Raw genomic sequence first — 26,226 nt, 5'->3', positions numbered from 1 at the left:
GCCTATGTTCCGGCTTGGTAGCCTTGTGTTGGGCTGTGTTATGGCATTTGTATATGGATAATCCGGCATCTCCCGTGGGGAGAGTAAGGCTCTCAAAGCTTGTACATGATATTATTCTCCTTGGGTAATAAAATACTCCAAGGGGGGGGGGGGGGGGGGGGGTCGGCCCATTCCGGCCTCTATGCGGTGTCACACGTGCAAGCTCCATTTTCAGCATTTGTGGATGTTTTGTCCAGCTTTATGTTTTATGCAAAGTGATGATGGATATGTGTGTTAAGGCTGTGGCCATGTTTAAATGTTTTAATATGCATTGATGGTATCAACAAGTGTGTCAAAGGCCCTAGTCCCCCGGGCACCCGCCGCGAGTTTCATCGGGAGAGTGATGGAATCCCCCCCCCACCGCTGCCTCGCCCTTGCACGAGCAGCCGGGATTCCATCTTTTTGCATCTAGTCTTCGGAGCGACCCCATTATGCAACAAGTGGAGTATTCCGGCCTTCCAGGCCAATGCTTTATTTGCAGACAGCTGGGTCATCTGGCCAAAGTTTGCCCTCGACGTCAGTCTAGGCGACTGTCCCCGGTGGTTCCCCCTCCTACTTCCCGCTCAGATCCTCAGCAGGGGACTGAGAGAGGAGCAGCTTCCCAGGCCGTTGAGCACCGGGTTCCAACCATGGATGACCCATCACCTGGAGAGTGACGGACGGTTGGCCCCCGCCCCGATCACCGGCCAAGCACAAGAGCTGAGCGTCGCCGTCGTGCGCGCCAGGCTGTGTCACGTGCATCCCGCACTTGGATGACACGTAGACATATCTGTTCAGAAGGTGCAGGACCTGGGATGGAAAACTGGTCCCATGTGAGCCCAGTCTGGGACGAGTCAGCCAGGGTTCCATTCTAGTCGTCAAAGGTCAGGTGTGCATTGTCCTGCACATGAAACAGTGCCAGTCCGCGCTGTGAGTCTCCCTCTGGAATGATGTCAGTGGTTCTGTGTATCTGGTATGATACTGGATGCCAGATCACTATGTAGAAAGTTAGGGTTTGCATATAGGAAAGGGGCCAGCCCATAGGGCTACCCCAAGGACAGATATGGGCATGGGGGAGGTGTAGAACCACCCCCATAGGGGCCAGGAAGGCCCCACCAGCCATGGGATGGCCATGAAAGGGCTGTAGGACAGCCTAGGGCTCCTGCTCCTGGACAAGCAACCGACAGGGTACACAGCCCTAGAGGGCTGTAGGCCAAGTGTGGGGCAGTCCACACAGGCTGCCCAGCAGCCAGAAGTAAAAGCGCCGGATGGCCAGCAGCCCATTTGGGTGATGCGCAGATTTTATAGCATTTAATGCTGATTATTCTAGTCGTGGAGAATTTTTCAGTCAACCGACTGGTATTATTCCAGCCGCCTAGCATCCTAGAGGTGTATAAATACCCATTGCATGTTTTAGTCCATTCATCTCATAATTCACCAAGTGCTGAAGCTGATCAAAGGAACAAGACAGCCAAGGACAAGCTAACGCAGAAGGGGTGAAGGATTGAAGGTCAAGGGCAGAGATCTATCTCAGCCAAGAAGGTTCAAGTTTAGTCTTTTATTTCAGTTTTGCATCGTTCTAATAAAAACAAATACACCATTCGTGGTGGGGACCCTACAAAGGGTATTCGGGACCCAATACTCTGTCCTCTTCTCCCTCTCCCTCTCTCTTTTTTTTTTGTGCACATCTACATTCAGTTTTGTGCGTTAATTTCGTCGCGACAAGTGTGCTGTTTTTCTGAGCATTGAAGTTACCGATCTCCCCCGAAGCTTCCGCATGTTACAATGGTATCAAAGCCTACTTCAAGTGTAAAGATTCAGCAAGAAACCAAAAAGAATTTCTCGCTCATGTGGTTGGTTTTTAGACTCCGATGGACTACCCCTTTCAGAGTGACTCCTATCCCTCGAAGGACGGTTGGTTTTCAGCCTCCGGGAGCCTCTGGAAGTCTCCCGCACACATAGTGGATGGTCAGATTGCGCTCCGAAAAGGAAGTGCGTTTTCTTGCCCAGAACCTTGGGACGACGAGAGAGACCAAGAACCTTGGGACCAAAGTGCACCAGGCGAGCTTTGACGACGAGAGAGACCAAGAACCTTGGGACCAAAGTGCACCAGGCAGCCCAGCTAGGGCATCAGGCATGAGTGTTACAGAGATGTTCCATCAAATGATGCGAGCAATCGCAGGCCAGACTACCAAGTTGGAAGAACAGAAAGCGCAGATCCTGGCTTTGGAAGAGCGCAATCTGACCATCCTACCTTGCAGCTTTGGACGCCAGATTGACACCAGCGGCTTCCTCGAATTTTTTTCCAAGAAAATGAACTTTAGTAAGTATAATAGTAAACTCGACCCCACAACTCTTTATTCATGGTTGCATCAGTTTGAAGCTTACTTTGCTGCAGTTAGAAAGAATGGTCTGACAGAGTAATCTTAGCCAGTTTGGTACTTGAAAGATGAGGCCATTCCTTGGTGGACCCAGTGGGCTCATGCCCACACCAGATTAGGTATGGTAGCTTATGTGTGGGACGAGTTTGTCCGCGACCTTAAGCAACGGTTTCTACCGCCCCATTACCTTGAGCGACTCGAAGACAAGTTCAAGGGAGCGCGTCAGAACGCGCAACCAGTCCTTCAGTTTGCCAATAGACCTTCGACGTTATGTTTGCAATTAGGCTTATCTGATACGCACAAGAAAGGGCAATTTTTTTATGGCCTTGACGCGCAAATCCAATGGGAGGTGCGTATGTTTAGGCCAGCCACCTTCGAAGTCGCACTCTCGCTTGCGCAGCGTGCTAAAATGAAGCACAATGGTGGCAAGCCCAAGGCTACTCCCAAGGCTACCGCCTCGGGGGGGAAAGGCTAGAACCAAACGGGGTCTTCCCCAGGACAGAGCACGGGAGCCTCTGGCTCCAAGAACTCGAACAATGCGTCCAAGCTTACTCCAGACCAGAAAGCGGAGGCAGGCATAACAGGTGGCAAGTTGAGTGCTGAGGAAATTACTCAGTACAAGGAGGGTAGGTGTTTCTTTTGTCATACAAAAGGACACATTTCTCGAGAGTGAAGAAGACTACCGCTCCAAAGATCGCCGCCTCAGCCTTCACAGCTTCCGTGGTGAGCCCAGCTCCCACACATACCCCAATGGCTACCCCTAGTTCTTCAAATCCCAATGCTTCAGTTGGAGCAATCATTATAAGCAGAAGGGCGCCCATGACCAAGAGTATAAGCACAACGTATTGCTCAAAACCTTTGGCTACATAGGTGGCCAGAGAGTCGTTGTCTTGTTTGACAGTGACAGCACGGAGGACGTGGTCACGGAACATGCCGCTTGACGTGCCCGTTTCGTCCTGACTTCGGTGGACAAACAAGTTGAGGGTTTTAGCACAAGCATGACAACGAGCGTCAAATATGAAGCTCTAGGTGCTAAATTGGTTATTCAGGGCATAGAGTTTGTGCGTGATTTTATGGTTACCCTTCTTGTAGGAGCAGACAATATATTGGGCATTCAGTGGTTTCACAAGTTTCTTCCTGATGTCAAGTGGGATAAGCACACTTTCCAAATTAATCGGCATGTGTCAAACGCCCCAGTGACCATTAAGTGTGAGCCAAGAATTCCAAACTTTCCGCTCATAAGCCACTTGCAGGCTAAACGAGCAATCAGGAAAGGCGCACATTGTGCGATGATATACGTCCAAACTGCCCAGACGGTGACCAGTGCTTCCGAGAAGTATTTAGCTCTCCATGAAAAGTTCCAGAAGATTTTTCTTCGAGACAATCTCCCTCCCCAGCTCCCCCCGTCCAGACCGGAGGACCACAAGATTGATCTCCTCCCAGGCTCGAAACCCCCGAGAAGCCTTTTCAAGGCAATGGAATCGGAGTTGGACCGCCAACTCCAAGAATTGTTGCAATCCGGCTTCATCCGCCCCAGCGTGTCGCCATTTGCAACACCGATCCTGTTTGTCAAGAAAAAAGATGGGTCTTCTCGTTTGTGTGTCGATTATTGTGCACTCAATAAGCTGACTATCAAGAGTAGATTCCCGATGCCTCGAATAGATTATATTCTCGAGAGGCTAAATGGGGCTAAGGTGTTCTCGAAACTCGATTTAAAGAGTGGGTACTACCATGGTTGTCATGGTACGAAAATACGATACCGTACGGGAATTTTTGGTACGATATGAAATTTTCGGATACCGTAAGATAAAATACGGTTTTTATTTTTTACACTTACAACCTATGGAGCTTCAAGCTTGAATGTGAGGGAAGGTTGGGAGGGGAGGAGTCTACAGTGCTTGAGAAACCAGAACATGGATATGTGTCTCTCCCGGTTGGATCTCCCGATTGTCTCCAAAAAAGAACCTGGATGGGTAATGCAATACCAAAGGTCTCCGAGTGTAGCGTTTATGACTAAGGGACCGTCCTTGCACAAATACGAGGAGTGCATCTAGGGTGATAAGTTTAGGGACTCCTCTCTAGATCAAAATGGCCATGTCCAAATCTTCTCCCTCGTACATAACTTGAGAATCTAATTGTCTAGCCTACCTATACCAGGGATCCCCAAGTGATGTAGCAAGATTCTCTCATCCTACCAATCAAGTGTACACTACCAGTCTACCTCGCCAGATTTTTTAGGTCTCTCAACAACCCCATATGGAATATTGAGTAGACACGAAAGTTGCGAAGTATTGCGAGCATTTGGGATCTTCGTAAAGCAAGGTTTCTATATTTTTTTTAAGCATTTGGATTTTTTTTTTCAAGGAGGAAAAAAAACGTGTTGTACGATATCGTACCGTACGAACCGTACGGTACGAACCCATTCGTACCGGTACGAGAAACAACTATGGGTACTACCAAGTGCGGATTGTGGAGGGGGACATCCCCAAGACAGCCTTCCGTACGGAACGGGCCCACTATGAATTCGTGGTCATGCCTTTTGGCTTGACGAACGCCCCAACTACATTCAACCGCATGATGATGCATGTTTTCCGAGAATTAATTGGCAAGTGTGTGTTCATATTTCTGAACGACATACTGGTATTTTCCACTACGATTGAGCAACATGACATTGATGTGGAGAAAGTCCTTAAGTAAGCAACGAGCTCTACGTCAATGAGAAGTCGGAACTTTATTTGTTCCAGGTTCATTACCTTGGATATATAATTAGTGCAGAATGCATTCGACTTGATCCGGCTAAGGTGGCCGAGATTGTCAATTGGGAAGTACCTCAGACAGCTTATGACATCAGATCCTTTGTGGGTATATGCCAGGCATACTCGACCCACAGACAAGTTTTGTGACCTCTCGACAGATCTCACCGATCTGCTAAAGGGTGTCAAGACAAGAAGGCAACGGATTCGAATGACTCCACGAGCGTTGGAGGCATTCAAGAACCTCAAGGTGGCTTTATCAGAAGCACCTTGTTTAGCACTTGCCTCGTGGGACGAGCCATTTCAGGTGATCACCGATGCGAGTAACATCGCAATTGGCGGTGTATTACAACAGAATGGTCATCCAGTAGCTTACATGTCTCGTAAGTTACTACCCGCAGAGAAGAATTACTCAGTCTACGATCGTGAACTCCTTGCAGTTTTACTGGCCTTGAAACATTGGAAACATTTTCTTTATGGCCGTGACTTTGAGGTTCACACTGACCATCACGCATTACGCTAGATTCAGACAATGCCAAGTGCACAATGGAGTGACCGACAGCACCGTTGGAGCCAGATATTCCAGCAATTTGGTGGTATGATTGAGTACCTTCCAAGAAAGGCCAATCCAGTGGCTGATGCTTTAAGCAAGAAGGGACAAGTGGCTTTGATTCAGACCACTAGACTCGACCTTGTTGGTATGGGACTTGACAACATGAAGCACACATACGCGGATTCCGAGGAATTCAGTACACAATGGGAATAGGCATCGGATGCCACAGGACCATGCCACTTTTTGATACGCGATGGTTGGCTTTTCTGCAAAGGCCGACTATGTGTCATGAAGTCGTTCAAGGCAGCTCTTCTCCATGACGCCCATGACGCCATTACTAGTGGTCATAGGGACATGAATTCGACTTTGGAGAAATTAGAACGGCAATATTATTGGCCAAAGATGAGGCGCGATATGTTTTCATATGTACAACACTGTGATATTTATCAAAAGGTGAAAGCTCCTCATGGAAAGAAGATAGGGTTATTACAGCCCTTGCCAATTCCTGAGGGACCTTTCCAAGATATTTTGATGGACTTTGTCACGAATCTGCCTCCCAGTCTAGGTAAGCGTAATACTCAGTGCTTAACTATAGTTGATAGATTTAGCAAATTTGTTATGCTTATTCCATGCTGAGCCAATGCGACCGCCAAGGATGTTGCCCAATTGTTCATTCAGCATTGGTACCCGATTGGCAGGATTCCTAGGGCCATAGTGTCAGACCGAGATGCCAAGTTTACCAGTCATTTTTGGAGGGCATTGTTTGATAACTTTGGTACTAAATTGAATTTTTCCAGTGCATTTAGCCCACAGACGGACGGCCAGACAAAGATCTACAACCAATCGGCCTTTGATGTGCTGAAGTATTATGTCCACGATCAGCAAGGTAAGTGGGAATCATATTTGCCTTTAGTTCAAGCTGTTTTGAATGATTCTTTTTCTTCAGCTATTGGCAAGACTCCATAGTCGCTATTAACCAGAACCTCGTCTTCAGTACCTGAAGTGAACAGATTGAGTCCTACCAGGAGATTTTGGAGTCAGTAAAGGACAAGTTGGCTAAAGCGCAAGAGGCCTACACTCGACAGGCGAATAAAGACCGAAGGGATATGAAGTTTTCGGAAGGTGATTGGGTGTATCTTCAAATTTTGAAGCACAGGTTGAAACAGGTGGACAAGCGATGCCCAAAGTTGTCTTTCAAGAGCTTCGAACCTTTTCCCATCCAAAGAAAGATTAACAAGGTGTCAATGAAGTTGAAGCTACCTCCGAGTTGGACTATGCACGATGTGTTTCACGTCAGTTGGTTAAAGCCATATGCAAGTCCGATCCCTTCAAAAGTTAAAGACGAGGCGGAACCAGATATCATTGATGAAGCAGAAGTTATGGTTCCAGAACAGATCCTTTTCCACCGCTTCAAGCACGGCTCAAGCCGAAGACAAAGACAATTCCTCACAAAGTTTTAGGACCGAGGGACCCACGAAGCGGTATGGCTTGACAAAGAGTTTTTCGACGACTATCCAGTGATATTGATGGATTACTTGGAGGCTATGCAGCTTCTGTCAAGTTAAGCAGAAGGGGATGTCACGTGCACCCCGCACTTGGATGCCACGTAGACATATCTATACAGAAGGTGCAGAACCTGGGATGGAAAACTGGTCCCATGTGAGCCCAGTCCGAGACAAGTCAGCCAGGGTTCCATTCCAGTCATCCAAGGTCAAGTGTGCATTGTCCTGCACATGTGTCCAAGGTCAGGTGTGCATTGTCCTGCACATGAAACAGTGCCAATCTGCGCTGTGAGTCTCCCTCTAGAATGATGTCAGTAGTTCTGTGTATCTGGTATGATACTGGATGCCGGATCACTGTGTAGACAGTTAGGGTTTGCATATAGGAAAGGGACCAGCCCATAGGGCTACCCCAAGGACAGATATGGGCATGGGGGAGGTGTAGAACCACCCCCATAGGGGCCAGGAAGGCCTTGGCTGTGCCCACCAGCCATGGGATGGCCATGGAAGGGCTGTAGGGCTCCTAGGCAGGCAACCGACAGGGCACATAGCCCTAGAGGGCTGTAGGCCAGGTGTGGGGCAGCCCACACAGGCTGCCCAACGGCCATAAGTAAAAGCGCCTGATGGCCAGCAGCCCATTTAGGTGATGCACAAATTTTATAGCATTTAATGCTGATTATTCTGGTCGTGGAGTATTTTTCAGTCAGCCGACTGGTATTATTCCAGCCGCCTAGCATCCTAGAGGGGTATAAATACCTATTGCATGTTTTAGTCCATTTATCTCATAATTCACCAAGTGCTGAAGCTGATCAAAGGGCCAGGACAGCCAAGGACAAACTAACGCAAAAGGGGTGAAGGATTGAAGGTCAAGGGCAGAGATCTATCTCAGCCAAGAAGGTTCAGGTTCAGTCTTTTATTTCAGTTTTGCATCGTTCTAATAAAAGCAAATACACCATTCGTGGTGGGGGCCCTACAGAGGGTATTCGGGACCCAATACTGTCTCTCTCTCTCTCTCTATTTTTCTGCACATCTACATTCACTTTAGTGCGTTAATTTCGTCGCGACAAGTGTGCTATTTTTCTGAGCATTGAAGTTACCGATCTCCCCCAAAGCTTCCGCATGTTACAGGCTGGCAGCATGCAGGAGGATTCGGTTCTGTCAGAGAACCGTTTCGAGCAGTTATCACAGCACCCGCCCGCAAACGGCGGGCCCCCTCTAGTCACGGAGAGGTCCCCCCGCACACCCCCCCCGCGGCGCCCCACGGTGATGTGGCGGCCGATTCCTCTTTGTGACTTCTCCTCTGGCCTTCAGCGCCCAGTGGCGCAGGTTGACCCCACCCTTGCTTCGTGGAGCCTTCCCCAGCAGCCCTCCTCTCCGATGGATACCTCTCAGCAACATCCCTCTCCAGCCTCTCCGCCTTCCCACTCCCCCTCGCCTCCTCCCCCCCTTCCCCCACCCATTGCCTCCGACTCTAGCTGCAGTCGCTCCGCCCCTTCCTCTCCCTCCCCCCCCTCTGCCTCTCCCAAGCATTCCCGTCGGCCTCCTGCAGCCCCTGATCCGGAGAGGAGACAACCGGCAAGTACCGTTCGCCGCTTGATTCATCGCTTCTCCGAGCCAGTGGAGATGACCATTGCGACCTCACCAGTGAGGGCTCTCCCACCTGAGTCTCCAAGTGGGCCCCCAAGATCTTGGGGCAGCCTATGGATTATAGTTTCTTCCGGTGTCTTCCGACGGAAGGGACAGACAGGTTCGAGGAGACCGTAGCCCCTATTCGGGTATGTTCCACACCCACATATACTCCTCAGACACCCACTCCTTCGCCACCAGCTGTGCCAATCCCAATCCTAGCCCCTTACTCTCTCCTCTTGATCGACCACACTACACCAGGTGGTCTATTCCTGCTCCTCCATTGACAACCTCGCCCCAGCCTTCCTCCATGGCACCCACTCGCTCTCTTGGCGATGGTTCTCACTAGGCACAACAACGCCAGCAGGAGCTTCAGCAAAGTAATCTAGTTGCTTCCTTAACATGGCGGATGAACCAATCATTAAAGACGAACTTGCTCTCACCCAATAGAACCAAATGGCAACTATGCAAAGTCAACTCCAGAAAACTTTGGAGACTCTTACGTCGCAAATGCAGCAGATGCAATCCCGACACTCTCAACCTGCGAGTTCAACGGCTTCGATCGACGTCCCAGTTCCAAACACCGACATTGTACCCCCAGAGGTAGAAGCCGATGACTTAAAAGTAATTTATCGCTTGTTACAAGCATCTAAAACTAAGAAGCTGGACATAAAACCTCCTGAACCCTTTTCCGGTCAACGCAATAAGCATACACTTGACCAATGGTTGTACAAGCTCCGCTTGTACTTCGATTCCATGGACCTCACCGATGCACGAAAGATTACCTTCGCCGCGTCTTTGTTAAAAGACAATGCATTTTTATGGTGGCAACGGCGACTGTCTGATGGGAAGACCGTCAACACGTGGGACAAATTCGAGCGTGTCATCCATAAGCAGTTTGTACCTGCCAATGCGGATTTTCAAGCACGATCTCGCTTACGCCATTTGACCCAAACTGGATCATTGGCCTCTTATATCTCGCAGTTTACCAGCTTGGTACTGGAGATTTCCACATTGTCCCCAGAAGACAAGCTACACGCTTTTGTCAAGGGACTTACTCCCACGTTGCGCACCGATCTTCACAAATATGACCCAATCGACCTTGCAGCTGCTATTCACTACGCTGAACGCATAGCCGACATCCCGGCCACACAACGGGGATCTTCGTTACAAGGTCGCCTAGGCTATTCTACTTTCGGCAACGGCAACAAATTTGTTCGTGTTGGTTCTAAATCTTTTGGCGGTTCTCAACCTCGCCCCAGTTCTCAGGGGCAGCAACAACAACAGCAATCCTTCCAGAAGCCTCGACAACGAGAGAGGTGCTTTTCTGACCAACCATGGCGCCAACAATCTTCAACTGCAATACGATGGCTCCTCGACTTTCCTTTTGCATTCACCAACACCGTGATAAGATGGATTTTGAGGTTATGCCTTTGTCTCGATACGATATGATCTTGGGTCAACAATGGCTATATCAGTATGATCCTATCATCAGTTTCCACAGCCACACTTTACAGTTTGCCAAAGATGGTATGGACATCGATCTCCAAGGTGTTCGCGATCAACCCTCCACACCAACCTTGTCTGCATTACAGGCAAAGCGGTGGGTTCATAAGGCCGATTGCTCTTCAACACTCTTAATGGTTTTCTCTGCTACGGAGACGGTGCCTGACCAGAATTCCAAAGTGGCATATTTGGCTCAACCCTTCTTTGCCCCGCATTTGGATTTGTTTCCTGCAGAACTACCTCCAGTTTTGCCTCCTCGACGTCCTGTGGATCATCTGATTGATTTACTTCCTGGCAATTCGCCACCAACTCGTGCTCCGTATCGGGTCTCTTTTGCTGAATCCCAAGAAATTCAACGCCAGTTAACGAAACTCTTGGACAAGGGTCATATTCGTCCTAGTCAGAGTCCTTTTGGTGCACCAGTTTTGCTCGTGAAAAATAAAGATAAGTCAATGCGACTTTGCATTGATTATCGTGCCCTTAACAAACTAACCATCAAAAATAAATATCCTCTTCCTCGAATTGATGAATTATTTGATTAGTTTCTTCATGCCAAGATATTTTCGAAGATTGATCTCAAGTCCGGATATCATCTGAAACCGATCCCGTCAAGTGGGAATAGACTCCGTCGGACACCCACACGCGTAATAGCACAACTTAAATATCACAAATTGAATGGACAACTTAATAACAACTGAAAACTGAAATGAAATGAAATGTTGATCAATGGACACCAGCACTGGGGCCGGAACGGGCCGACCCCCCCTCAATATATGATATATTATTGGGAGTATTTAAAAGATACAATGCTCCATGGGTTCAAAGAACCACATGATGTCCATGTACAACTGAGATGAATACAGTTACCAAACAAGAGACTCGAAGTAGACGTTCGAAGGAGAGCAATCCACTTGAGTAGTTTAGTCTCTACGGTCCTGTGCCTTCACTAGAATCCGCGGAGAGCGCCCCACTGGTGTTCCAAGACCACGCACAAACAAGCGCTCCCGTACTAACGCCTGGCTCTCCCGATCTCGGCACCCGACCGTGGTTCTCCAGAAGCTTGGACTACCCGGCACCGAACGAGTGTTAGCAGTAGAGAGTATCCCTTATCAGATTTAAATCAAAGTCCTTTACTTAAATCTCAATCCACTTACTTGTAGCTTGCTAGTGGAAGACAAATACCCGAGGCGTCTACGTGCAGCTACTAGAGATGGACACCAGGGCGCAGCAGCCTACTGGTTGGCAAGATGGAAGAGCACGCAGCCGCTTGGAGTTCTGAGCGCAGCCGCCTGCTGAATGGAGAGGAGGCCTGGGCGCAGCCACCTGTGGAGATCTGGGGACGCAGCCGCCTGTGCAGCCGCCAGTAGAGGAGAGCGCAGCCACCTGAGGAGGAAAGCGCATCTGCCTGCAGAGAGAGGAGGCGCAACCGCTTGTGTAGAGAGCGTAGCCGCCTAAAGAGGAAGCAGCTGCCTGTGGAGAGGAGCGCAATCACCAGCAAAGTGGGCAGCCGCCTGCAAGGGGAGGAGCGCAGCTTGCTGTGGAGAGCACAGCCGCCTGCAGAGGAGAGGGCAGCCGCCTGTGTAGAGAGCGTAGCCGCCTGAAGAGGAAGCACAGCCCCACGCAGCCGCCTGTATAGGAGAGAGCAGCCCCACGCAGCCGCCTGTAGAGGAGAGAGCAGCCCCACGCAGCCGCCTGTAGAGAGGCATAGCTGCCTATGTAGAGAACGCAGCCCACCAATCGTGTAGCAACCTAAGGGCAAGCGGAGAGATATGATCGCCTGCACCGCCGTGTCTACCCAAGCTGGTGAGGTGGTCGCCAATATGAAGGTATTGGAGAAGGCACACGTCCACAGCTGGTCGGCCCCCCTAGCTTGCATGGAGGCGGCCAGTTCCAAGGTGGGGTGTGGGTAGGTGGCCATGCACCCACCCCCACACATAAAGGGTTCCTTTTACCCTTCATGATTAAAACGTGAGTGCCCACCCTACCAAGGACATCATTAAATATTTTGGTGGATGCCCACTCTTTAATGAATGTGAACTTGCCACCTTATAAAAAAACAAAGGTTAAAAAGAATGCTATAAAGTAAACAAGTGCAATACACTTACCACCTGTTCACACGCAACAAAACTCGTCAGAAGACAGAGCAAACTTCACGACTCACTGGCAGGCATCCCCGCTCAGTAAGTGGCACGTCAAACAGGCAAACACAAAAATACAAGTCATGCGAAAACAGTTCCAAACATGCAAAACATGAATGCATGTGCAAACAATATCACGGACATATCTCCCGTTCATGGAACAAGTACTAAACATCTGTCGGGCACAATGATGGCACGACAGAAAACATAAATCCCGGTCTTCCTATGGAGTGACAGTCCCATAGGTAAGACACAGATCCAGGCACAAGCCTCCCTATGGAGTGACAGTCCCATAGGCAAGACACGGCACAAATACTGGCTCTTCCATGGCGTGACAATCCCATGGATAGAACACAGTCCAGGTCATACACGGGTGGCACCAGTCTGGCTCCCGTCCATACGACACCGTCCTGCTAACACACGGGTAGCACCAGTCTGGCTCCCGTCCATGTTATGCAAAAATACTGGCCCCTTCACATGAGACACTGGCCTGGCCTCAAGTGAACGAGACACAAATCTGGAGATGGACCAAATGGTCGGCCAATCGGTGACACCCCCGTTGTCCTCAACTGAAAAGCCTCAAGATATGCCTGCAACAACTGTGGGTAGTCAACAAAATAATCCTCATTTACCCACTTTGCATCAATGGGCAAATAATTCTTAAACTTCACAAGGTATCTCCTGGAAAGCTTTTCTGCAGGTAGCTTTCGCTCCTTGTGAAAGACAATCTGTTCTATTTGGAGGATCTCCTCAAGCTCATCAATCTCTGGCGAATCTTCTGTGACAGGCTCGTCAGGATCTGACCCGACATATTTTCGGAAAAGACTCACATGAAATGCATTGTGAATCTTTCAATGACTAGGTAAAGCAAGCCTGTATGACACTTCATTGATCCTTTGAATCACCTTGAAGGGTCCATAATAGCGAGGAGAAAGCTTACGATATGATCCTTCTCGTCCTGGCCTTTTCCGAAGCCTAGCTTTCTCAAATTTCAGCAAAACCCAATCACCTTCTTTGACTTGCATGTCCCTTCTATGCTTGTAAGCAGCCATTTTATGCTTATCTTGTGACCTTGCAATGGCTGTCCGTACCAAAGCAAAGGCTACATCCAAGTCACGAACATACTCATCAGCTGCAAAAATCTCATCCTTTGTATGAAGGATGGGTACCACTCTGCCATAAATAATCTCAAACGGGACCTTTCGCGTGGAGGTATGAATCGTATTGTTGTAGGCAAATTCAACAAGTGGAAGATACTTCTCCCATGCAGTCTTTTGATCGGCCACATAACACTTCAACAAATCCAACACGACTGAATTTGCAGCTTCACTTTGGCCATCCGTTTGGGGATGATAAGCTGATGAAAACTCAAGTTTAGTACCCATATTATCAAATAAAGCCCTCCAGAAGAGGCTCGTAGTCCTGGGATCTCTATCCCCAACAATGGATTTACGCATACCATGATGTTTGAAAATATTAGCAAGAAAAAGCTTTACCATATGATCAACTTTAATGGTTTTCTTGACGAGCAAGAAATGAGCTTGCTTGCTAAACCTGTCCACAATGATCCAAATAGCATCATTCCCGTGCTGGGATCTAGGCAAGTCCATAATAAAATCCATAGTAATACTTTCCCAAGGTTGCGAGGGAATAGGCAATGGCTGAACCAAACCTGGAGGTTTTTGCCTGTCAAATTTCACCTTCTGGCAAGTAATACATGCACGTACATATGCCTCAATGTCTTTACGCATGCTTGGCCAAAAGAAATATCTCTCAATCATGCGTGTAGTGGGCATGATACCTCTGACCAACATAAGGTGGAGCGTGACATTCCTCCATAACTTTGGACGCAAATCCTTCACCACACATAGGCAGTTATCCTTCATAAGATAACCCTCGTTGATAACATAAGAGGCATGTGAGTGACCAGCCATCAAATCAATCCATATATGGCAAAAATCAGCATCCAAATGATATAAATCTTGCATAGCAGATAAGTCCCCATGGGAGGCCACTAAAACTGCAGCCACATAAGGCCTCCTGGATAATGCATCTGCCACCACATTTTTCTTTCCCGGAGTATGCACAATCTGAAAATGAAACATGGAAAGAAAGTTTGCCATTCTTATCTGCTTCTCCGAAAGCTTTGTTTGAGATAGAAAGTATCTCAAGCTTTGATGATCTGTCTTGACTACAAATTCAGTCCCAAGAAGATAATGTTTCCATATCTTTAAGGCATGAATTACAGCCAAGAGCTCTTTCTCATAGATATTCATATGAAGCTCAGCATCATGCAAACGACGGCTCTCATATGCAACTACATGTCCTTCTTGATTTAGGACAACCCCTATACAATCGCCACAAGCATCACATTCTACTACAAATGACCTTTGCAAGTCAGGAACAATCAATACGGGTCCATATATGATAGCATGCTTGAGCTACAAGAAGACGTCCTGTTCTTTTGGAGTCCATTTGTGAAAGTGGTTTTCGTCTTTGTGAGATCATGTAGAGGGGTGGCTATCATAGCAAAATGCCTTATGAAACGCCTATAATATGAACATAATCCCAGAAAGCTACGTACTTGATGTACGTTTTGCAATTCTGGCCATTTCCGAATGGTTTCTACCTTTGCAGGATCCATTGTTACTCCATCATTGGATAAATGTGACCCAAATAATGTATCTCGGAAAGAAAGAACTCACTTTTCTTGGCATTAATGAAAAGTTTATGCTTCTGCAACTCTTCGAACACGGTGACCAAATGAGTTCTATGTTCCTGCTCATTCTTGGAGAAAACCAAGACGTCATCAAAAAATACACCTGTGAATTTGCGATGGGGTCGGAATATCCTATCCATCATACGATTAAACGTGGCAAGAGCATTGGTGAGACCAAAAGGCATCACCAAAAATCAAGGTGGTAAGGTACGTAGTGTACGGTACGCTATCAGTACGTACGGAACGTACTTCTGTACGGAACAAATTTTAAGGTACGTAAACAGTACGTACCATTTGTAAACAATCCTAGAAACCTGAATATTTTGTAGACATAGCAACCAAAATACTTAAAATAAAGAGACTGAACCTCATTACTTAAAGTTTAAATCAATTATCAGTTACCAAGCCCATTACACAATACCTCATGTTAACAGTCATAGTGATATAAGCAAGAACCATGAAAGTCATAGATGATAAAAGAGAGTACAAATATCATGTCTACAGCTGCCAGCACATGTCCTGGTCCACAAGTGCAAAAAGCAAAACAATGAAACACTACAGTTGTCTAGACTCTAGAGTCTAGACGCAAGAGTCTCAAATCTCATCATCAGATGAAGATGATGAGTCTTCTTCTGATGAAGCTTGGGCGTGAGAGAGAGCGAAGAAGAGCGAAGAAGTTACTCTGCAGAGTTTTGCAGGTACACACGATTGTGCAAGTATTCACAAATGCCCAAAATTTGGTCGCTTATCCACAAGCGCATGGTCGCCACACGCGTTTCGCCACGCCACGCCATTTATTTTTTTTTTTAAAGTTTCCGTACGGATCCGTACAGTACGGTATTGTACCATACCGTACGGCTGTACCGTACTGTACGGATCCGTACGTACGTACGGAATCAACCTTGCCAAAAATTCATATAATCCAAAAGCTGTCCTGAATGCAGTTTTATGGACATCTTGTGACACCACTCGTATTTGGTGATAACCACTCTTTAAATCAAGACGGCTGAAACAAGCCGAACCATCAAGCTTATCCAAAATGTCATCAATACGCGGAATTGGGAATCTATTCTTGATGGTAAGCTTATTTAAAGCTCTATAGTCCACACACATGCAGAATGACCCGTCTTTCTTTTGAACAAGAAGCACGGGAGAGCAATAAGGTGAGGAACTAGGCTGAACCAAACCTTTCTCTAAAAGCTCATTTACCTGCTTCATGATCTCTTCTTGTTGTGCGGCACTCACACGATATGCGGGTTTATTAGGTGGAGAACTGCTTGGCACAAGATCTATGCGATGATCCTCAGGCCTTTGGGGAGGTAATTCACCTCGCAATGCATCAGCAAAACAATCGTTGAATGCATGAAGAAAATTCAGCCTATCGTAAGTCATAGCATCCACATTTTGATGACTTGGTACGATGCTATCACGAACAAAAACCAAGTATACAGAAAGACTCTTTTTCATTGCTTTATTAATCTCGATGTGAGATACAAGTGGGATGGAATCCCCTTCCTTGCCGGCATCAATGAAATGCATGCGGCCTCTATGCATAAACGAAATCATGTTGGTCTTGTACTCTTTGCGGGGCTCAAGCCTATGATGCCATGGCTTGCCCAGCAATACATCACATCCATTAAGTGGTGCAACTAAGAAATGCTCATTATCAAGGTAGCCCTGGATATGTATGCGCAACTTCCCTATTAGTGGGGTAACCTGCACCTCTTTACCAACAAAGGCAGCTTCTGCTTCAACCTGAGGTCCCATGTTCTCAACCTCAATACTCAAGGCAACTGCCGTTTGAATAGAGATGAAGTTATCGGTTGCACAATCATCAAACATGAATAAGACGAGCTGATCCTTGATTTGACCCCATGCTTTGCATACCATCCGCTCTTTTGCATCATGTTTTGTGTTTCCCTGCACATCCGGAACTGCATGCACATTAGCCTTAGTTTGCTTGTCCTCTTGCTTTGGTTTGCCGTCAAGGCATTGTCGAAACATGTGCTCTTTGCTGCCACAAGAAAAACATTTTCCCTCCTTGGCATATAGCTCCGTAGCAAGAGCAGAGGGTATAAGCTGTTGCAAAGTATGTTTCGGGTGCAATTCAATGCCCAAACGATAACCTAGTTGCAATCCGGAGCGAAACTTCCTCTTTCGTTCATCCTCAGTGATTTGCATAAAAGGAGTTACCTCAAGCAACACTTTCCAAAACGCGATTTCTACAGTTCAAATCGACATTCCAACAGCTTTTGTGGATCATTATGCAAACGATCGAGTGATTACGACTCCACAGTCCTTCTGATTTGAAGATTTATACAGCTCATTCTCTTGTCCATGGCTTATTATATTATCAGGATCGCATTTGTGTCCCTCATAACACAAGTATGCGTAAACTCTTGGTAAAGGAACATCATGAGGTTCCTTATGCAGCTCATCCTGGTATCAACAAGACATATCAATTGCAGACGATCGAGTGATTATGCAGACGATCGAGTGATTACGACTCCACACTCTAGTCCTTCTGATTTGAAGATTTATACAGCTCATTCTCTTGTCCATGGCTTATTATATTATCAAGATCGCATTTGTGTCCCTCATAACACAAGTATGTGTAAACTCTTGGTAAAGGAACATCATGAGGTTCCTTATGCAGCTCATCCTGGTATCAACAAGACATATCAATTGCTGACAGCTTCTTATTATTGGCCTCAAATGAAGCAAGATGTTATAAAGTTTGTTACAGCATGTTTTTCTTGTCAACAAATGAAAGCCAGTAGACAAGCTCTAGCTGGTCTTCTACAACCACTTCCAGTACCAAATGAACGTTGGGAAAGTATCAGTATGGATTTTATTACATCTTTACCTCATTCTTCGAAAGGTAATACACAGATAATGGTGGTGGTCGACAGATTGTCTAAGATGGCACATTTTATACCATGCAAGAAGACAGCTCAAGCTCTAGATATTGCTTCATTATTTCTTCAGTACGTTTTCAACATACATGGATTGCCAAAGTTCATTATTTCAGATCGAGATCCTAAGTTTACAGGACATTTTTGGACTTCACTTTTTAAGTCACTTGGCACAAATTTATTGTTCAATTCAGCCTATTATCCGCAGACAGATGGCCAAACTGAAAGAGTTAATCAAATTCTTGAAGAGATGCTTCGACATTATATTCAGTCTCGCTTAGCATCTTGGGAAGATTATCTACCATTGATGGAATTCGCTTGTAATAATTCTCATCACACAGCAATAGGAATGAGTCCTTTTCAAGCCGCTTATGGTCATACACCAGTTGTGCCATCAAACTTTGTTCTTCAACACAAGGTGGCATTAGCAGATCAGTTAGTTCAAGAAATGCAAGATGTTCTTCTTCAAGTTCGAGATCAGATGATTCGAGTTCAAGAACAAATATCAACAAGCAGCTAACCGACGTCGCCATGATGAATTCAAAGAAGGTGACGTGGTTCTTTTGTTCGTGGCTCCTCATCGATATAAAATAGTGAAATCAGTTTTTCCAAAGTTGCGACCACGTTACTATGGTTCTTTTCGGATTATTAAGAAGAATTCTCCTTTGAGTTATAAGTTGGAGTTACCACTTTCATGGGGAAAGATTTATCCGACTTTTCATATATCATGGGATCAAGAAGTTTGTACAAGGAGATTCTCCCATTCCAAATATTTCAGATTATGTTCCAGAGATTGAAGATGAGCATATGATCTTAATCCCAGAAAAGATTCTTGATGTACAACAGAAAGAAACTCGGCAAAAGATTATTACAAAATTCTTAGTACAATGGAAAGACTTGGATGATTCAGATTCAACTTGGCAAAGTGATGAAGATCTACAATAGTACCCAGAATTACTTCAAGAGTTCTTTCGCCAATAGTCACTTATATAACCATGGACCTTATTTTAAGTGGAAGGGAATGTCACGATTGCGACTTAATTATCCTTAATTACTCTTAATCATTGAAAGGACACCAGTGAAAGGGTCACACCTTGTCACATGGGTTATCATCAAAGGACACGTCTCTTCAAAGGGACACATCTATTGATTAAAGCATAACTATTCATTCAAGAGTCACACCCTTTCGTCAGGGATGTGCCTCTTCATTTGTACCTCTTCGGGCCCTATTTAACAAGGCCTTGTGTCTCAATGCAAACAACTCAGCTTTCCGCTCTCTAATTATCTTTAGTTCTTGTATTCAATTTTAATTATGTCTTAATAGACTAGGACGTCCTCACACGCACGGAGATTCGGTCCACTGACGAGAGGAGAGGGGAGTACAGATACCATTCCAAGGCTTCTTTCTAGACTCAAGCCAGTAACAGAGATACTGGAGACTTCTTTGAGATAGTCGGCCCTCACAGGAGGATAGACGGTATCCGTAGGCTACGTGGCCAAGATGGAGCTATTGTTTCTGATCCCCCGCAAGTGAGAGCCATCGCCACGGGTTTCTTCAGGTCTCTTCTCATTGGTGCCCCATTATCCCCCCAAGTGATGGATGCGCGCAAGAGAGTCTGGAGACACACGAGAGAGGTGGTTCCCCCCTCTCTTTGGTCTTTCTTATTGACTCCTTTCACTGCAAAGGAGCTGATGGAGGCAGTGGAAGCATTACCCAAGGGCAAATGCCCGGGGGCGGATGGGCTTCGTGTTTCTTTCTTTCTTTGCCATTGGGACCTCATGTAAGGTGGCCTTCGCGCTGCCTTCAATGAGATTATGCTCACAAGTGCCATGCCAGAGAGGCTCACAGAGGGCTTGATACACTTGATTCCCAAGGAAAGTGGCGATAGATTGGAGATCCGGCAGTGGAGACCCATCACCCTTCTAGGGACGGCCTACAAGATTTTGGCCAAGGCCGTCAGCAAGCGTCTTCAGTCTTCCCTCCCAGACTTGATCCATGATACTCAGACTGGTTTTGTTCAAGATCGGAGTATTCTGGACAACATCTTTACCTTTTGGGCGGCGCCAACTTTGGCCAGGATGCGTCAGTAGGACCTCATTGTGCTACTCCTAGACTTTGAGAAAGCTTATGACAGGGTGGATTGGAGATTTCTGGAGGGCACTATGAGCCGGATGGGATTCCCCATGGAGTGGATTCGTGGAGTCTCAGGACTTTATTCAGCATCTCACAGCCAGGTTCTCATTCAGGGAGCCCGAGGCGATAGATTCCCCCTTTCCCGCTCGGTTCGACGGGGCTATCCTCTGGCATAGTACCTCTTTCTATTTGTCGCCGAGGCCATGAGTAGTTTTCTCTCCGCCCAAGAGACCATGCTTCAAGGATTGCGCCTTCCCCTCCGCACACAGGAGGAGTTGCTGGACTCAAAGTTTGCAGACGACACAGCAGCCTACCTTGCTGGAGATGTTGGGAATCTCCAGAGATTCGCGGAGGCGATAGAGATTTTCTGCCGTGCATCAGGAGCACAGATCAACTGGCACAAGTTGTGTGGTTTTTGGGTAGGCTCAGCACCCACCCTGACTTGGCAACGAGACTACCAGTTGACGCTTTCCAGTGGATCCCAAGGGGCACTCCAGTCCAATACCTCGATTGCCAAGTTGGCATTGATCTCTCTCCCAGTCAGCAGCTCGCTCCACTTCTTCTGAGTATTCGCAAGAAGCTTCTATATTGGAGCTCGACGAGGCTATCCCTAGCAGCAGAGCAGTGGTGGCGAACCAGGTACTGCTTGCCACCATGTGGTACATCATCTCATCCTGGGCCTTTTCTCGGGCTTGTATTGGCCAAGTACAACATTTGATCCGGAACTTCTTGTGGGCCAGTAGTGATGGGAGGCCAGCCAGGGCCAAGGTGGCATGGAGAGTGATCATTCAACCACGTAGTAGAGGGGAGCTCGGCCTCATTGACCCAGCTATACAAAGCCGTGCCCTGCTGGGCAAGTTGATTATCAAAGGACTCCTACTTGGTGGTTAGCCTTGGAAGAATTTCCTCTTGGCCCTGATTTCAACCCGCACCCCGAGTCTTGGAGGCCCGTGGCCGCAGAGTACTAGATCGATCTTCACAAAGATGCGAGCCCGTGGTTTTAGTCCTGCCTTTGAGGACAGATTCGCAGCCAGTCTACTTTGTGCTCGGGATCATCTCAGGCCAATCCTCAAACAGATTGTTCCAGTGGCCTCAAAGGAGCAGCTTCGGCAACCTTTGATCTGGAACCCCCTAATCCGTTTACCTAGTGGCCACATGCTAGGGGCCCGACCGCACATATCCTAGGGCGCCTTGAGCATGGAACCAGCCAAGTCTCTTGGAGATTGGGTTGCACACAGGCAGTTACCTCAGGAGGAGCAAGAGAGAGGCCTGACAGGGATCCGGGGTAGAGATAGGCTCAGCATCAACATATTCCTCCATAGTGGCTGACTCCTATTCTAGACTCGACTCCCCAGTGTGGCTAGGCATGTTCACCAGACACGATATCCTCGTGGCGGTCCATGGAGCAAATGAGGACAATGGTCTACTCACTTTTTCTATTGGATTACATGGCAGATTAGAGAGATCAGAGCACCCCTTGGAGGATTTCAGAGGCTGCACCTTGCAGAGGGTGAGGGTGATTGGTTTTCGAGCACGTGCATGGCACATGGATCCAACACCGGCCAAGGTGGCCACGGAGAGTTTTTGGCGGCAGTGGATTTGGGAGTGTTGACCTCTCACACAGTTGCAATGGGACCCTGGAGAGTGGACTTGGCATGATCCCATAGATAGGGTGGATACTCTGGATGCCCCTTTCTTTGCATATACAATGCGGCTCAGCCGCCGCAGGATCCAGATGCCGGAGATAGATGGCACACACGCAGCAGCAACACATTGGCAATCTCAGGGCCTATCATAGCGCTTCCTTTCAAATTTCTGGAAGAGGCTTTGGGACAGCTTTCGGCCGAGGAAGATCACCCTCTTCCTTTGGCTGACGACACACAGGAGTCTGGCGGTGGGTACTTGGCTTGCAGTTAGAGGTCAGTCAGCAGCTTGCCCGAGGTGCGACCACCCTCAGGAGTCTCAACGACATTGCCTTTGGGACTGCCCGAAGGCTCAGCGGGTTTGGCAGCAGATTCTTCGTATCTTCGCTATGGACAAGGCATCGACCCGGATCATCACTTAGGGAACTGTTGCTTGGGCCACCGAGACTAGTGGTCAAGACTTACGACGAGGATGGGGGAGGCCTTGCCCTTCAGGTCTCCCACCATCGTATTGCAGTAGTACCAGTCACAGCCCCACCTGCAGGTGTTTGGCGACCAGGCTTATGCCAACGATGGGAGATTTGTAGTAGCATAGCAACCTGGCACATCTGGTGTGCTAGATGTAGCGAGACCATCGACGGTACCCACACTCCGCCGGCCGAGACCATCACAAGCATATGGCTCAACATGATTCACACCCTCTGCGATCAGTGGGGGAAGCTGCAGGGAGGTTCTGACCGCATGCGGAAGCGGCGCGAAGCCTTCTTGAGACTGTGGAGGCTTGGCCCTTTCCTCACAGATAGAGGCACTGACCCCATTTGGCATTACAGACCACCTGTGTGGTTGTTTCCCCATATAATTCATACAATTTGATATTCAAACTGAAAATTCATAAATTAGTAATTGGGTCTTCAAATGGAAGTACCGCAATTGTATGGAACCCTGACTTGCTTGAGGCCTAGACATGATGGTATTTACCTTATAGTTCCGAGTATCATGACTACCCGTATATACCGAGGGCGCATCTCTCCCCCTTATGATCACTTGTTTTCCCACCCTTATATATGAGGCGAGTTTGTATTTAGCCCTTCGTGGTTGTACTTAGCCCTTTGTGGCTGTTTTTTCTTTAACTAATTGAAGGATCTTTTTCCTGGAGAAAAAAAAATAGAGAAAGAGAGAGAGGGAGAAGAGTACACAATATTGGTTCCCAAATACCCTCTGTAGGGCCCCCACCACGAATGGTGTATTTGCTTTATTAGAATGATGTAAATCAGAAAATAAAGAGAAAAGTCGACCTGCACTTTTCACCATGGTTGAAGTCTTCCCCTTGGTTGTCTTGGCCCTTGGAAGCGTCAGCCCCTTGTGAATTATGAGATACTAGACTGAATTCCAGCATTGGGTATTTATACCCCCTCATGCATCCAGTCAGCCAGCTATAAAAAGCCTAAAGATTCATCACAACGTACATACTACGGGTCGAAGATGGGCCGATCTCCCCCAATAAGGTATTTTTTATTATCATACGGAGAAATGACTTCTGTGTGCCCAAAAAAGCCCCAGCCAGCACACTAGCTTTTCAAAACAATCGAATACAACTTGCAAACAATTGCTACTGATTTGACTTTATTATCACCTTCTCTCAAAGATTGCGAAGGTTATGTAGAATTGAGATTTAGGGATCCTATTTATAGGAAAAATCCTTGTCCAACTACTCCAGTCAGAGAGCCTTTTGCAAGCCTGAAAATAATGTCACTAATTGTTTTTATATCAAGCTAAAAAGGTGCCAAACCTTGGCCCCTTGGCAAACTTCATATACACATGCTTAGACTGCCAAAAACTGATCGAAAACTTACCCAAGCCCACAAATTTTGCATCATTCTGGTTTACTTCTTGATTTGCTAACCCTAATAGCACACATACCTTGTACAAGTGTCCTCAATTGTCATGACATGTGCGTCTCAAGAAGGATGCATGTGACACAAAATGGCATTTAGTAAAGCTTAAAATGCATGTTATGCCCTTCAAGATGAATATTCAATTAATGTGTATTCCTGTTTCCACCTTGTTAATCACACATCAGATGTCCAATAACTGCACCATACCTTGTTCGTCATTGTTGCAGAAAACAGATAAGTCCTCCTCTCCTTTGGTACCACTTTCAATATTTCATCAATTTCATGTTCAAAGTCCATGCTTAGTAATCTGTCGGCCTCATCAAGGACCTGACAACACCACATGTGCACTTATTACCAACACCACGTGTGCACTTATTACGCCTACATTCTCGAGCATAAACATTAAAATTCATTATAAAATTAAGGTCTAATGTGTATGCGTGTGCGTACAATGCATATCTGACCACCAACTTGACATTTTGATTGTTACTGCACACAACCACGCATGCACAAAGTTTGGAGCTTACCAAGTATTTTATCAATCGTAAACTAAATCCCTTTGTATTCGTCAAATGATCAACCAGCCTTCCAGGGGTGCCAACCTGTACATAAGGCGTAAACTTACTGCTGTTTTTCCAACTAAAGCATATTTGACTCTTGGACAGAAGAGCTGTAACATACCACAATATGTGGTCTTTTGGCTAAGGCGATAGCCTGAGACATCATGTCTATACCTCCAACCACCTGAATAAGAACAATCCAAACGTGTATATTTATGTATAATACACAAAATGTATGCACATTTGTGTGTATCATGTATGTATAATCTTGTGTGTTTTAGGTGTGTGTGGAAGCATATGTGAAATATAAACTTACATGTGTCGTATGTGCACACATACATGCATCACGATCAACACTTACAGCTGATGCACATACTCACATACATGCATCACGATCAACACTTACAGCTGATGCACATACTCATATACATTGATGTATATGAACCATGATACACAGACACAAAATTGCACTCATATGTTCTATCTATGCATACATGTGATGTGTGTCTATGCATACATACTTACCACTGTGCATTTCAAGCCTATGCCTGATCCCAGAGCCTCGAATTGTTCAGAAATTTGAATTGCCAGTTCCCTGGATATGTTTAAAAAACCATTTTTGTTTCCTTATAGAATGCAGATTCTAAGAACGGAAATGTGTAGGTGATGAAAAAGGAAACCCCAAGAAAAAAGAAACAATATATGTGTATTGTGTGTGCGTTTAACCTGGTTGGAGAGAGAACACAAGCGAAGAGGGATTGAGGGTGTTCGAGCAAGTCCTGGATGATGGGGAGGGCAAAAGCTCCTGTTTTTCCAGACCCAGTCTGGGCCAATCCGATCATATCTCGACCTGTAAAGAAGGTTGGGGGGGTGGGGAGAAGCCAAAAACAAAAAACAGAAAAACAGAAAAAAAATCCAGAAAAGCAAAAGATGGCCAAGACGAAAGACCCAACCTTCGAGGGCTAGAGGGAGAGCTTCGACTTGGATGGGAGTGGGCTGGCTCCATCCGAGGGCTGTGCAGGCTTCACACAGCTGCTCGCACACGCCCAAACTTTTGAACGACGGCGGGTCCTCTCGATCCTCGCCTGCATCCACCATGGCTGTAACTGGAGAATCTGCGAGCTCAACCCTTCAAGTAACACTTGGGCAGCACAGCAAGGCAGTTAAGTCTTTCATGGTATTAATTTTTATATCAATTAGTAGCATGTTTTTTAAAATACAGCAAACACATTCACCCACATGGCATCACCTCATTGGTCACGTGGTTAAAAACGCAAGTTTCATGGTATTAATTTTTATATCAATTAGTAGCATGTTTTTTAAAATACAGCAAACACAATCACCCACATGGCATCACCTCATTGGTCACGTGGTTAAAAATGCAAGTTTTTTTTTAAGTCAAAATAGCATTTGTTTTGGCAGGGAGCAGTTATGTGTGGAGTGTGCAATGAGTGGGGCGTGGGCAGGTGGGCGGTTGTGTGTGATTGCGTGGGGTGTGGGCGGGTGGGCTTTGTGTGCATGAGTGCGTGGGGCATGGGCTGGTGTGTGGTTGTGCGGGGGTGTGTGTGGGGGGAGAGAGGAGGTGTGGGCGAGCCGCCTCATTGGTCATGCGCTAGAAAAAACATAGGTTTTTTATTCTTTTTTTTTTCCTTACTCCTCTCTCTCTCTCTCTCTCCCCACCTTGCTCGACTGTCCGCCAACCCCCCTCCCTTTTTGTCGCATATCCGCCTACTCAACCCTCTTCTCGTCTAGGGCAAAAGGGGTCGGTAACACCCCAACTTGCTGATGAAATTAAGGAGTTGAAAACACACGTTGAGAAAGAGATAAGATCCTTTACTGAGGTGACAAAGCAAACAAAAGCAAATGTTGAAGAGAATACCAAATGG

General features: G+C 46.8%; 1 protein-coding gene across 1 annotated transcript in view; it reads right to left on the bottom strand.

Moving 5' to 3' along the window:
- Nucleotides 1-25,518, bottom strand: part of LOC147628344 (DEA(D/H)-box RNA helicase family protein) — a 44,069-nt gene extending 18,551 nt beyond the window's left edge. The window contains exons 1-6 of the mRNA XM_086813433.1: nt 25,294-25,518; nt 25,067-25,190; nt 24,866-24,935; nt 24,462-24,524; nt 24,308-24,382; nt 23,988-24,107 (exon numbers count right to left, since the gene is read on the bottom strand). Coding sequence (XP_086669559.1) covers nt 23,988-24,107; nt 24,308-24,382; nt 24,462-24,524; nt 24,866-24,935; nt 25,067-25,190; nt 25,294-25,438 — 597 coding nt within the window. The 5' untranslated portion in view covers nt 25,439-25,518. The remainder of the gene's footprint in view (nt 1-23,987; nt 24,108-24,307; nt 24,383-24,461; nt 24,525-24,865; nt 24,936-25,066; nt 25,191-25,293) is intronic.
- Nucleotides 25,519-26,226: the final 708 nt, after the last annotated feature.

The sequence above is a fragment of the Cibotium barometz genome, chromosome 19 (assembly GCF_041138505.1).
Source record: "Cibotium barometz isolate CiBa-2024 chromosome 19, ASM4113850v1, whole genome shotgun sequence".
NCBI classification, from domain to species: domain Eukaryota; kingdom Viridiplantae; phylum Streptophyta; class Polypodiopsida; order Cyatheales; family Cibotiaceae; genus Cibotium; species Cibotium barometz.
The sequence above is the reverse complement of the archived record's forward strand: the minus strand, read 5'-3'. Positions and strand labels throughout refer to the sequence as shown.